The sequence below is a fragment of the Asparagus officinalis genome, chromosome 1 (genome assembly GCF_001876935.1).
Source record: "Asparagus officinalis chromosome 1, Aspof.V1, whole genome shotgun sequence".
In the NCBI taxonomy this organism is placed as follows: Eukaryota; Viridiplantae; Streptophyta; class Magnoliopsida; order Asparagales; family Asparagaceae; genus Asparagus; species Asparagus officinalis.
In genome coordinates this window covers 127,279,276-127,291,708 of record NC_033794.1, presented here as the reverse complement: position 1 = coordinate 127,291,708, position 12,433 = coordinate 127,279,276, and the positions used below count along the sequence as shown (strand labels likewise).

The window sequence follows — 12,433 nt, the reverse complement described above, 5'->3', positions numbered from 1 at the left end:
CCTCGTACCTCAACCTCATCGACCTCTGCCTCTCCTCCAACTCCCCCGCCTCCGGCCGCCTCGTTCACCGCCACCTCATCTCCTACGCCCGCACCTCACCCGCTCTCTTCTTGTCCAACGCCCTCCTCTCGATGTACCTCAAATTCGACCTCTTCGAAGAAGCCCACAACATGTTCGGCCGAATGCCTCGCCGGAACGTCGTCTCCTTCACCGCCATGATTTCGTCATTAACCAATCGAAAACTACACATTGAAGCTCTTGCGCTGTTGATCTCAATGCAGAGGGAGGGAATTAAACCCAACATGTACACTTTCTCGTCGATACTTAAAGCTTGTGATGAGGTGAAGACGCTTTGGTCGATGCATTGTTGGATAGTTAAGTACGGGCTCGAGTCGGATGTGTTTGTTAGGGCCTCACTTGTTGATATTTATGCTAAGTACGGGGAGTTGGAAAGCGGGTATCGGGTTTTTAAGGAAATGGTAACTAGAGACCTTGTGGTTTGGAATTCGATCATAGGAGGGTTTGCGCAGAGTGGAGACGGGCGTAAAGCAATAGACCTGTTTATTGAGATGAAGAGGTTCGGTTTTCTTGCTAACCAAGGGACGTTGACGAGCGTTCTTAGAGCCTGTACCGGTATGGTGTTGTTGGAAATGGGAAAGCAAGTGCACGTCCATGTTTTGAAGCGCAAACAGGATTTGATATTGAACAATGCCCTTCTCGATATGTATTGTAAATGTGGGAGCTTGGAGGAGGTGGACTCGGTGTTTAAGAGAATGGTTGACAAAGATGTGATCTGTTGGAGCACAATGATTTCAGGATTAGCTCAAAATGGAAAGAGCTTGGAGGCATTGAGCCTTTTCGAATCGATGGAGGCTATTGGTCCTAAACCAAATCATATTACAATGGTGGGGGTTTTGTTTGCTTGTAGTCATGCTGGATTGGCTGATAAAGGGTGGTACTATTTTCGCTCAATGAAGAAGCTCTTTGGTATTGAGCCAACTAGAGAGCATTACGGGTGCATGGTTGATCTTCTCACAAGAGCAGGAAAGCTCCAAGAAGCTGTGGAATTTATAAAGGAGATGGATTTTGAGCCTGATACTGTTATATGGAGAACTCTACTTGGAGCTTGTAGAGTTCATAAAGAAGCAAATATTGCATCATATGCAGCTAAAGAGATACTCAAACGTGAACCAGGAGATGAAGGGACTTACATACTCCTATCTAATATATATGCTGATAGTCGCCAATGGAACGATGTTGAGGATTTGAGAAGATTGATGAGGGATCGGGGAGTGAGGAAAGAGCCTGGACGCAGCTGGATTGAGATCTGTAAGGAGATCCACGTATTTACTGTGGGTGATTTATCTCACCCTCAAGGAGATCTCATAGTAAGAGAATTGAACCGTTTGATAAGTAGAATAAAAGGAGTTGGTTATGTTCCTGATACGGAATTTGTACTTCATGATCTCGGGAGAGAGCAAAAGGAGGAATTGATTCGGTATCACAGCGAGAAGCTAGCAATTGCATTTGGGTTGATGAATTCAACTGAGGGGAAGCCGATCAGGGTCATGAAGAACCTAAGGATATGTGGAGATTGTCACACATTTGCGAAGCTTGTGGCAAAGACTGAAGGCAAGACAATTGTAATTAGGGATCCAGTTCGGTTTCACCATTTTAAGGATGGAACTTGCTCATGTGGAGATTATTGGTGAAGGGGGTGTTACAACAACAAGGAGAGATAAATAGAGGAAATCTTGTTTCCACCTAATGCTATCATAGGGATCATGAGGATATCTTTAGAGTCATTGAGCATTCAGGAGTAGTTCAGTCGAAAGCTCGCCTACTGGATCAGGATTTTGGGATGCCCTTTTTCTTGTGAAGACGTTGAAAATGCAGCCTTTGAGGATGGAGATGCATAAGTAAGTCCTACTTGATCTCAGTAAATTTATCCTTTTTCTTAATGACATTTTTTTGTTGTGAAGACATATCTTAAGTCCTCACTCTATTACAAAATCAAGGATAAATGCTTGATATGTGAACCATTTCTGTATGTTCACCATTGTTACTATCATATGGAAATCCATGATTTGTTTTATCGTAAAAGTTGCATTCCCAATGGTTTGTTATCAATGTATTATGTATCATGCAAAAAATGGTATTTCCTATTTACATAATGAGGCCAAGCATATTCAACTATATATCCATGTAACTCTCTTTTCCATGTGGGGAAAGTTTGCAGTCTCAATCCTTTGTTTATCACCTTGCTGTGTTCTTTCGAAACTAGTTAATAGATCAATTGAATTCTCTTTCCGATATGGGACTAAACCACATATCAATTAGGCCCAACCAGATTAGTCTGGTCTATCTGCGTCAGTGGGCCTTTAAAGCCCGATAATTTTCTTCGTTCATCATCCAGGGGTCTTGAATTCGATCAACATCAAGGATTTCAGTCTTTCAGATACTCTGATTGTATACTGATAAATGGTAACAGGGTTCTTCTACTTCCAACAAGTGTAAGAACTCTTCTAATACCGACGGTTTGTATTGCAGCTGACAACTGCAAGATCCGAGATTCTCTTGCACATATAAGGCTGTCTACTCAATATTCAAGAGAAGTTTGAGAAACCTGTGGCTGGCCAGGAGACGAGGTTGAAGATGGGGACGAGTCGGGTAGAGAAAAGATAAGAGGGCGCTCGAGCGCTGCATCAAACCAAGAATCACTATCATCGACGAAAAATATCGTTGCCTTAGATTCTCCAAAGCGAAGAAATAAATTCGGGGGCAAAAGTGGCTGCAGAACAATAAGATGGGTCTAATCTGTTTATGCGAGGGTTGAACGTGTATTAATTTGAATCCTCATCGATTTAATATGTGCAGTGAAATTGCACTGCTTGTACAGAAACTTGAAGGTTTTTGATTAAAGGTTTGTTTTTCAAGTGTTTGGATCTTGCAGGTTTGAGTGAGAACGTAACTTAGATGATATTGATTGTCTAGGAGCTTTATTTATAACTAACTGTTTTATATATACATGTATAGATAATAGACATACACATACATGCATATGATGCATATGTTTCTCATGTTTTTACTGGACCATTGTATGCTAATTTTGAGTTGGGAGTTTTTGCCTCAGGATCAAAACAGAAAAGAAACTAGATCGGCAACACAACAAGAGAGTCAGGTCGCAATAAGAATTCTTGTCTCACCAAGGAAACAAGAAGCGAATATCTCAACCAAGTGAGATATCGGCTCTTTCTCTCATCAGTTCTAGGACTGACCTGTCGAGAGATCCTAAAAGCTATTACAAATCACACAAATAGTGATACAACCAATTTTACGTGATTCGGCAAATTGCCTACGTCCACGGGGCAAGGAGGGGGGAGATCTACTAATAGAGGGAGAGATTACAACTAGGGTTTACAATTACTCACAAACTAAATCCTCAAACAAACTCTCAAATCCCTCACAAAATCTCTCTATATATATATATATATATATATGATTCTTATTCGGGTGGGCCTTCTTCATGGGCGTTCACGCGGCTTCGACTTCGTTCACGCGGAAACCACAAACCACACACATGGGTGGGTCCCATGTCCCCCATGTCACAATTCTCCACCTAGGTAAAGTTTTCTCAAAAACTGAGCCGACACCAAAGCAACCAAATGTCCCAACTTGTTGTCGGGAACCAAAATGAGAGTCCAAACAATCTCACCCCCATCAACATCAACTAATCCAAAACCGGCTGCATCATAAAGACTGCCTACGTATCCTCTTGTCCAAGGAATCAAGCCTCCCGTAGTTCATCCAAATGGCCGTCAACGGCCTCAACAATCACGAATATGCAACAAGTTTTGACAATGATCAAACTTGTTGCTCGGAACCACCTTAGTGAGCATATCCGCCTGATTATCTTTCGTGTGGACTTTCACAATCTCCACATCGCCATCTTTAAGAACATCCCGAACGAAGTGATAACGAACATCAATGTGCTTCGTCCGCGCATGAAAAACCTGATTCTTCGCCAAATAGATAGCACTCATGCTATCATAATGAATAGTGACAGACCTCTGCGATATACCAAGTTCCTCCAAAATTCCTCAAAGCCAAATAGCCTCCTTCACAGCCTCCGTAACTGTCATATACTCTGCCTCCGTCATAGACAAAGCCACCGTCGACTGTAAGGTGCATCTCCAACACACCGACGCACGGGTCAAAGTGAACACATACCCCGTCGTAGACCGACGCTTATCCAAATCCCCGGCATAATCCGAATCAACATAACCGATACATAGTTGCCTACCTGTAGTGTCCCGTTCATAAACCAAACCAACATTGAGCGTACCTCGAATGTACTTTAAAATCCATCTCACGGCGTCCCAATGGCCCACTCCTGGATCAAGCATGTATCTAGAAACTATGCTTACCGCCTGTGACAAATCTGGTCTCGTACTACCATTGCGTACATCAAGCTCCCAACCGTGCTCGCATATGGAGTCTTCGACATCAACTCTCGATCTTTAACTGACTTTGGTGAAAGACCAGCTGAAAGCTTCAAATGGGCTCCCAAAGGTACACCAACTGGCTTCGTATCCATGCTAACATGGAATCGCTGTAGAACCTTCTTCAAATAAGCCACTTGTGTCAGACAAATTCTGTCATTCCTATTGTCTCTGCCGACCTCTATCCCTAGAATGCGTTTCGCCTCGCCCAAGTCCTTCATCTCAAACTCATTTGAAAGCTGAACTTTCAACTCATCTATAGCCGACCTGGAAGTAGAAGCAACCAACATGTCATCGACATAAAATAACAAATAAATGTACGCACCTCCTCTCAACTTATGAAAATACATGCAAGGATCAAACTGGCTCCGAGTGTACGAATGACCAATCATAAAACCATCAAATCGCCTATACCACTGTCGAGGAGACTGTTTCAAACCGTATAGCGATTTCTTTAATCTGCAAACTAACTTATCTTTTCCTATAGCTCAGAATCTTAATGGCTGAGTCATATATATTTCTTCATCAAGATCACCATGAAGAAATGCCATCTTCACATCCAATTGATCTAACTCCAAACCATATTGTGCCACCAAAGCTAGCAAAATCCGAATCGAAGAGTGTTTCACCACCAGAGAGAAAACCTTATTATAGTCAATACCTTCCTCCTGTGCATAGCCCATCGCAACCAACCTAGCTTTGAACCTTAATGGAGTGCTCTCAATGCCCTCCTTCTTCGTGTATACCCACTTACAACCAATTGCTTTCCGCCCCTTTGGAAGCTCAACAAGCTCCCATGTATCGTTCTTATGAAGAGATTCCATCTCCTCCTGCATAGCCACCTGCCACGAATCAGTCTCCGAACTTTGCTCGGCCTCTCTGAATGTAGTAGGCACCAACTCATCGATACTCTTCACAGGAAGTGCATACGCAACTGTGTCGGCATACCGTGCTGGCATCTGTATGTTTCTCATATGTCTCCGAACCGCAATAGAATCCTGAACCTGAGCCGTCGGTCCTTGATCCTGCATATTAGTACACGTATCCTCCGTGTCACCGTCGTGCTCGTCTGGCGTCACCTCAGTCGGCACTCTAATGGATACTGTACCATCTGGACAATGTGGAGCTGCATCGATCTCCACCACCTGTGATATCTCCTCCGTCGGGTCGCTCTCCACCTGATGAGAGCTGGAAAGCTTCAAGATAGAAGCCTCATCAAACGTGACGTCCCTACTCAGCACAATCTTCTTATCAACCGAATCCCAAAGCTTGTATCCCTTGACACCACACTTGAATCCTACAAATATGGTCTTCCTAACTCGAGGTTCTAATTTATCAGTTCTAACATGATAAAATGCAGGACACCCGAAATACCTTGAGCTGATCATAGTCGTGTGCTAGCTCTCCTGACCACATCTCCATAGGGGTTTTCCCCTCAATCGCAGATGAAGGCAGCCTATTAATGAGGTGGCTCGTATATGTAAGTGCCTCAGCCCAAAAGATTTTCTCCAAACCACTCTGCGACAATAAGCATCGGATCTTCTCCAGTAAAGACCGATTCAACCTCTCTGCCACCCTATTTTGCTGTGGTGTATGACTAACTGTGAAGTATCTCTCTATGTCCTCGTCTCGACATAGCTGCTGAAGGGGGTCAGAAGTATACTCACCACCGTTGTCGGATCGCAACGTCTTGATCTTTCTCCTAGTCTGCAGTTCCAATCTCTTCTTCCACTCCACAAACAAATCTAGGACTTCACTCTTCTTCGTCATGGTGTACACCCAACAACGCCTAGAATAGTCATCTATAAAAGTGACGAACCAATGTCTATCACGAAGTGATGCAGTCTTGGTGGGACCCTAAACGTCTGTGTGCACATAGTCCAGGATACCCCTCGTCTGATGAATGGTAGTCTCGAACTTCACATTTGTCTTCTTGTCATGAACACAGTGCTGACAGAACTCAATCTTCCCACTCTTGGCTCCCTTCAATAGCCCCTGCTTGCATAATACCTATAGTAACTTTTCACCTATGTGCCCTAACCTATAGTGCCAAAGTCTGCTCATGTCCGCTTCTGAAATAGTCAAAGCAACCTGGCCAATCTCGATGCTTCCCTTCAGATAATACAAATTTCGATTGCGGACTCCCTTCATCACCATCAATGATCCCTTAGTAACCTTCGCTATAACGTTTTCGAAAGTCACATTGAATCCTTTCGCCTCCAAAGCTCCAACTGAGATAAGATTTTTCTTCAGTTGAAGAACAAATCTCACCTCCTTCAACTCACGGACTACTCCATCGTGCATTCTAATCCGCACGGTACCTATCCCACAAACGCCACAAGATTGATCATTTCTCATGACAACAACACCCCCGTCGACTTTCTCAAAAGATGCAAACCAGTTTCGCCTAGGGGTCACATGATAAGTAGCGCCGGAATCAAGCATCCAATCTGATGCATCCATATGGTTCACCTCCGGAGTAATCAGTAGAGAAAAGCACGAATCATCGGAATCATCGCCTTTCGCAACGTTCACCTCATTGGCCTTCGGGCCCTTTTTCTTGCCATTCTCCTTCTCCTTGAGCTTCGGGCAGTCTCTCTTCCAATGTCTCTGCTCCTTACAGAATGCATATTGGTTCTTTACTAATTGGTGGCGGCCTCTAGACTTTGACCTCCCTCTATTACCACCTTTCGGATATGGGCTTCTACCTCTCGTCGACAAGGCCTCTCTTGAAGTACTAGCGCGGAAAGTCTCCTTATCCTTCCTCCTCAAATCGTAGTTCGTCAAAGCGTTAGTCACTTCACTATAGCTGATAGAAGATCTCCCGTTTAACAAAGTGAGCACGAATGTATCATACTCCTCATCCGGTAAGGAGTCCAATAAAATAATTGTCTTGTACTCATCCGATATCTTCTCATCAACATTTACCAAGTCCGACAACAACTTAGTATAATTGTTCACATGAGCCGCTAGCGAGGTGCCTCTGGACATCTAAAATTTGAAGAGTCTTCGCAGCAAGTGCAACCTGTTCTCAACACTCTTTGTGAGATATTTGTTGTTGAGAATTTTCCACATCTTCATTACAGACGTCACCCCAATCACATTATATTTCAGTTCCTGTTCCAAACAGGACCTGATCACCCTACACGCGTTCCTATTCATCTTCTCACATATCACCTCTTCATATTTAGGTGGCCTCTCGTGGACCATGATGGTCTCTTCCAGATTCTGAGCATTGAGCGCATCCTGTACGTCATTCATCCACAAACCAAAGTTGATTTTGTCGTTATACTTCACCACACTAATCTTAGTGTTCTGAAAACCAACTTGTATTGTACTCGCCATCGATTTGCTGCTTTCACCTTCTTCTCCCATTGCGAACTAACTCCAAATTATAGAGAAAGAACAAATTTGATAGAAATTAGGAACCACCCAACTGAACCCTAGATTGGATTCCAAATAGATCTCCTATCCACACGAGGAAAGCGAAATTTTCAACGGCAACTCCTAATGCTATCTCCACCGAAGCCTAGAACTCCAAGAACCAAGCTTCAAACAAAATCTTCCTCCACCAAACTCCAAAACCCTAGATCTGGAATCTGGGCTCTGATACCACTTGTTGCGCGCAGCGGAAATTTCGGCAGCACTTCGGCAGCACAACAAGAGAGTCAGGTCGCAATAAGAATTCTTGTCTCACCAAGGAAACAAGAATCTGAAGCGAATATCTCAACCAAGTGAGATATCGGCTCTTCCTCTCATCAGTTCTAGGGCTGACCTGTCGAGGGATCCTAAAAGCTATTACAAATCACACAAATAGCGATACAACCAATTGAACGTGGTTCGGCAAATTGTCTACGTCCACGGGGCAAGGAGGGGGGAGATCTACTAATAGAGGGAGAGATTACAACTAGGGTTTACAATCACTCACAAACTAAACCCTCAAACAAACTCTCAAATCCCTCACAAAATCTCTCTAAAAAAGGATGCACAAAAAACCCTAAAAGAAAAGCCTCTTCTTTTCTTTTCTTTTGCACCTTCTCTGTAGCCGCAACACACCACACTAACAAGCACAAATTTTGTGCTTGGTACCAAGCATATATATATATATATGATTCTTATTCGGGTGGGCCTTCTTCATGGGCGTTCACGCGGCTTCGACTTCGTTCACGCGGAAACCACAAACCACACACATGGGTGGGTCCCATGTCCCCCGTGTCACAAAGGTAATAGAGTTTAATACCAGGGGCCTTATTATAACCAAATTTGGCAAAGTTAAAAGAAAAAAGAAAAAGAAAAAGAAAGGTCCCACCTAGATCTGAACTCGGGTTACTGGATTCAGAGTCCAATGTCCTAACTGCTAGACCACGGTGAACGCTCAATCTCGACCTTAGCCATCATGATAGGTTATTCAGGCTGTTAATATGCAAATAACTAAAAATCAAGGGGCTTAACTGAAAATCCTACGGGTCTCCGAACCTTTTTGCACGTCCAGTCCTCTTTCATCAGGACCCATGCATTCCCCTATTGTTGGATTTAATCTAATAAATCTATTTGTGGGCACATATGATTAATCAATGTGTATTGCTATCTTTCAGGATAACCCACTAAAGTGATCAATTAAGTTGGGTTAATGGGTATTTAAATATAATCATGGGGTTATATGTGCAGATACCAGGTTGTAATTATGATTTATTGATGGGCTAAATTACAAAAGTACAACACCTATAAATAAGGGGTTATGGTCCCTAACCTAGGGTTACATTCTCTAATTCTCTACACCCCCATCTAGTAAGAGAAATTTGGATTTAGAGAAACCCTAAGGTTAGAAGATCCAAAACCCATCTCAAGGTTCATCTATGGATTCAGGTATAAGCTTCCGCTCTTTTGATTATTGTTAATCTCTTCGAATTAATCATGGCTATATGGTTTTAGATCTCAAGTTTTTTATTAAGATCTAACAAAGTGGTATCAGAGCCACATTGATTAATTCTTAGGGATTTAAGTTTTATTGGGTTTTTTGATCTTAAATCTCTGGTTAAAGATTCAGTTTTTTTTGTTCGGATGAACAGTAACGAAAAGTTTCGGATGAACAACAAAGTTTTTTTTCGGATGAACAGTAACTTTTTGGAATTTTTTGGATTTTTATTTGATTTTTTCTTCAATTTTTTCCAATTCTGGATCTGTTTTGAAAATAAAAATCAAAGATTTTTGGGTTTGTCGGCGGCGGTTTCAATTTGAAACCCTAAGGGTTCGTGCGTGCGTGAAACGTGGCGAACATTAAGGAGGTGGTTACCTCAAATTTTGGCAAAGCGGTAAGCTTCAAACGAACCTCGTGTTCGTTCAATTTTAACCGAGCTTCGCGCTCAACGAACCTCGCGTTCGTTCTAAGGTGAACCTCGCGTTCAACTCAGGTGAGCGTCAAGCTCAATTTTAACGAACCTCGCGTTCGTTCTAAGGTGAACCTCGCGTTCAACTCAGGTGAGCGTCAAGCTCAATTTTAACGAACCTCGCGTTCGTTCTAAGGTGAACCTCGCGTTCAACTCAGGTGAGCGTCAAGCTCAATTTTAACGAACCTCGCGTTCGTTCTAAGGTGAACCTCGCGTTCAACTCAGGTGAGCGTCAAGCTCAATTTTAACGAACCTCGCGTTCGTTCTAAGATGAGCCTCGCGCTCAGTTCTAAGGTGAGCCTCGCGCTCAGTTTTCAGTCGAACCTCGCGTTCGTATTTAAGTTGAACCTCGCGTTCATGCTTCAGTCGAACCTCGCGTTCGAGCTTCAGTCGAACCTCGCGTTCGTACTTCAGTCGAACCTCGCGTTCGAGCTTCAGTCGAACCTCGCGTTCGTGCTTCAGTCGAACCTCGCGTTCGAGCTTCAGGCGAACCTCGCGTTCGTTTTTTAGTCGAACCTCGCGTTCGTGCTTCAGGCGAACCTCGCGTTCGTGCTTCAGTCGAACCTCGCGTTCGAGCTTCAGTCGAACCTCGCGTTCGTGCTTCAGTCGTGTTGGCCTTCTTATTTTGATGATGATTTACAAACAATTTACTTCTAATGTTGTTTGTCTAGTGTTTGTGTTTTCGCATTTATTCTAGGCAAACAACGTAGTTGGAGGATGGATGGATTGCGCCATAACGACGATATCAAATGGAGGTTGGCGGAATTGTGGAGTGAAGCAACATGCAATTCATAGTTAAAGATCAAGTTCAAGCTTCATCCGCATGTGTACCAAGTTGAGCTACAATGAAGATCAAGATCTAGCTTGGGTAATTTAGTTTAGGATTTATATTATGTGTGTTATATACTCTAAGCTCAATTATCTATACACACACATTTTATTAGTTTCCTTGTATATATATGTAGTCACATATATATACAACACAAGTTTTGGTTTTCATGTTTATAAATATGAAATTACATGTTTCATATTTATTATTGTGATTTAGTTTATCTACATATATATGAAACAAATGCATAAAATTGGAAAATACTATTTTGTTTCATGTTTATATGCCTATATATGATTTCACCTTTAACAAGCTTATATTTAATGAAATCATATTTAGTGTTTTCAATATATTGCATAGAATATGCAAATTTATGAAAATATTGTATTTCTAGATTATAGACTTCATAACAACATGTTATATCTTTTATCAAGTCTATACAATCATTTCATAAGGTTTCAAAATGTTGTTTAAGTCAAAATATCAAAATATCAATTTTCAGGTTTTCATGTTTTGGACTATTTTGTAAAATGATGATATTTTTCATTTGGGAAGTCCTTTTTCAAAACCAGTCATTGTAGCATGTTTATTATCATGTCTACAATCATTCCCCAAAGTTTTACATTTTTTGGAATTTATTTGATATTTTTAAACAGCATTTTAAAACCAGCAAAACAGGTTTCAGTTTCTGTCATATCTGTTTTCGGTCGACCGTACCGGTCGACCGAACCTGAGGTGTTGTTTAAGTCAAAATATCAAAATATCAATTTTCGTTGTAGTATGTTTATTATCATGTCTACAATCATTCCCCAAAGTTTTACATTTTTTGGAATTTGTTTGATATTTTTAAACAGCGTTTTAAAATCAGCAAAACAGTTTTTGAATATGTCAGATTTCGGTCGACCGCACCGGTCGGGTTTTGGCTGAGGTTTTGTGTTGGTATAAATAACCCTTTGTTGTTTTCTTTTAACTAGCCAAGAAGTTTTTAAAGAAGTTTTTAAACAAGGGTTTAAACTTGTTTAGTGATTGTTTAAGTATGGTTTAAGAAGTTTTTAAGCATTTAAGTGTTCTGGTTTGTGAAGACAATTTCACAAGAGCAAGTGGAGATCATCATTGGTGTTTGAGCATTCATTCTTCTCCCTCTCTCTTGTCATCTATAGAGAAGTTTCCTTAAACTCAATTCTAGCATTTTATAAGTTTTTTCTTAATTTAATAAGCTAGATTTCATATTGAGTTTATATTATTTTATCTCTTTGATCACACACAACCTATTGAGCTTATTGTATTTACATTCATAGTATAATTTAGGGTTGTGGGTTTGTGACATTGAGAGTGAGCTTAATTGAGTTCTCATCTTGTTAGAGAGAACAATCATTTGTTATATTGTGCTTATTATGAGATTCACTTTGTAATACACTTGTACACCGAGTGAGGAGTGTGTGGTGAGAGTCGGGGATCGTCCCAAGAGGAGTGGCGTCGGTTGACGTGCCTAGGGAGAGGTTGTAACCGAGCACTTGAGGGAGACACGGCTAGGTCCAACACTTAGTGGGTGTAGAGTGGGATTACAATAGTGTGTTGATTGTAAAGTTTTCGGTTAGCTAGAAAACCGAGTGTGAGGTGTAAACGTTATTCGGGTGAACGTAGAAAACCCGGTTGTGATAGTGGAGATCTCCTCGAGGTGAGGAGCGGAGACGTAGGTCGTGAGGACCGAACTC

General features: G+C 41.8%; 1 protein-coding gene across 1 annotated transcript; it reads left to right on the top strand.

The window, feature by feature from the left end:
* LOC109841460 (pentatricopeptide repeat-containing protein At2g03880, mitochondrial) lies at window positions 3–2,936 on the top strand (the record flags this gene model as incomplete). The annotated part of the gene is made up of 2 exons (XM_020410431.1): window positions 3–1,919; window positions 2,551–2,936. A coding segment is annotated over one exon (1,710 nt), but the record flags the coding sequence as incomplete, so codon positions are not given.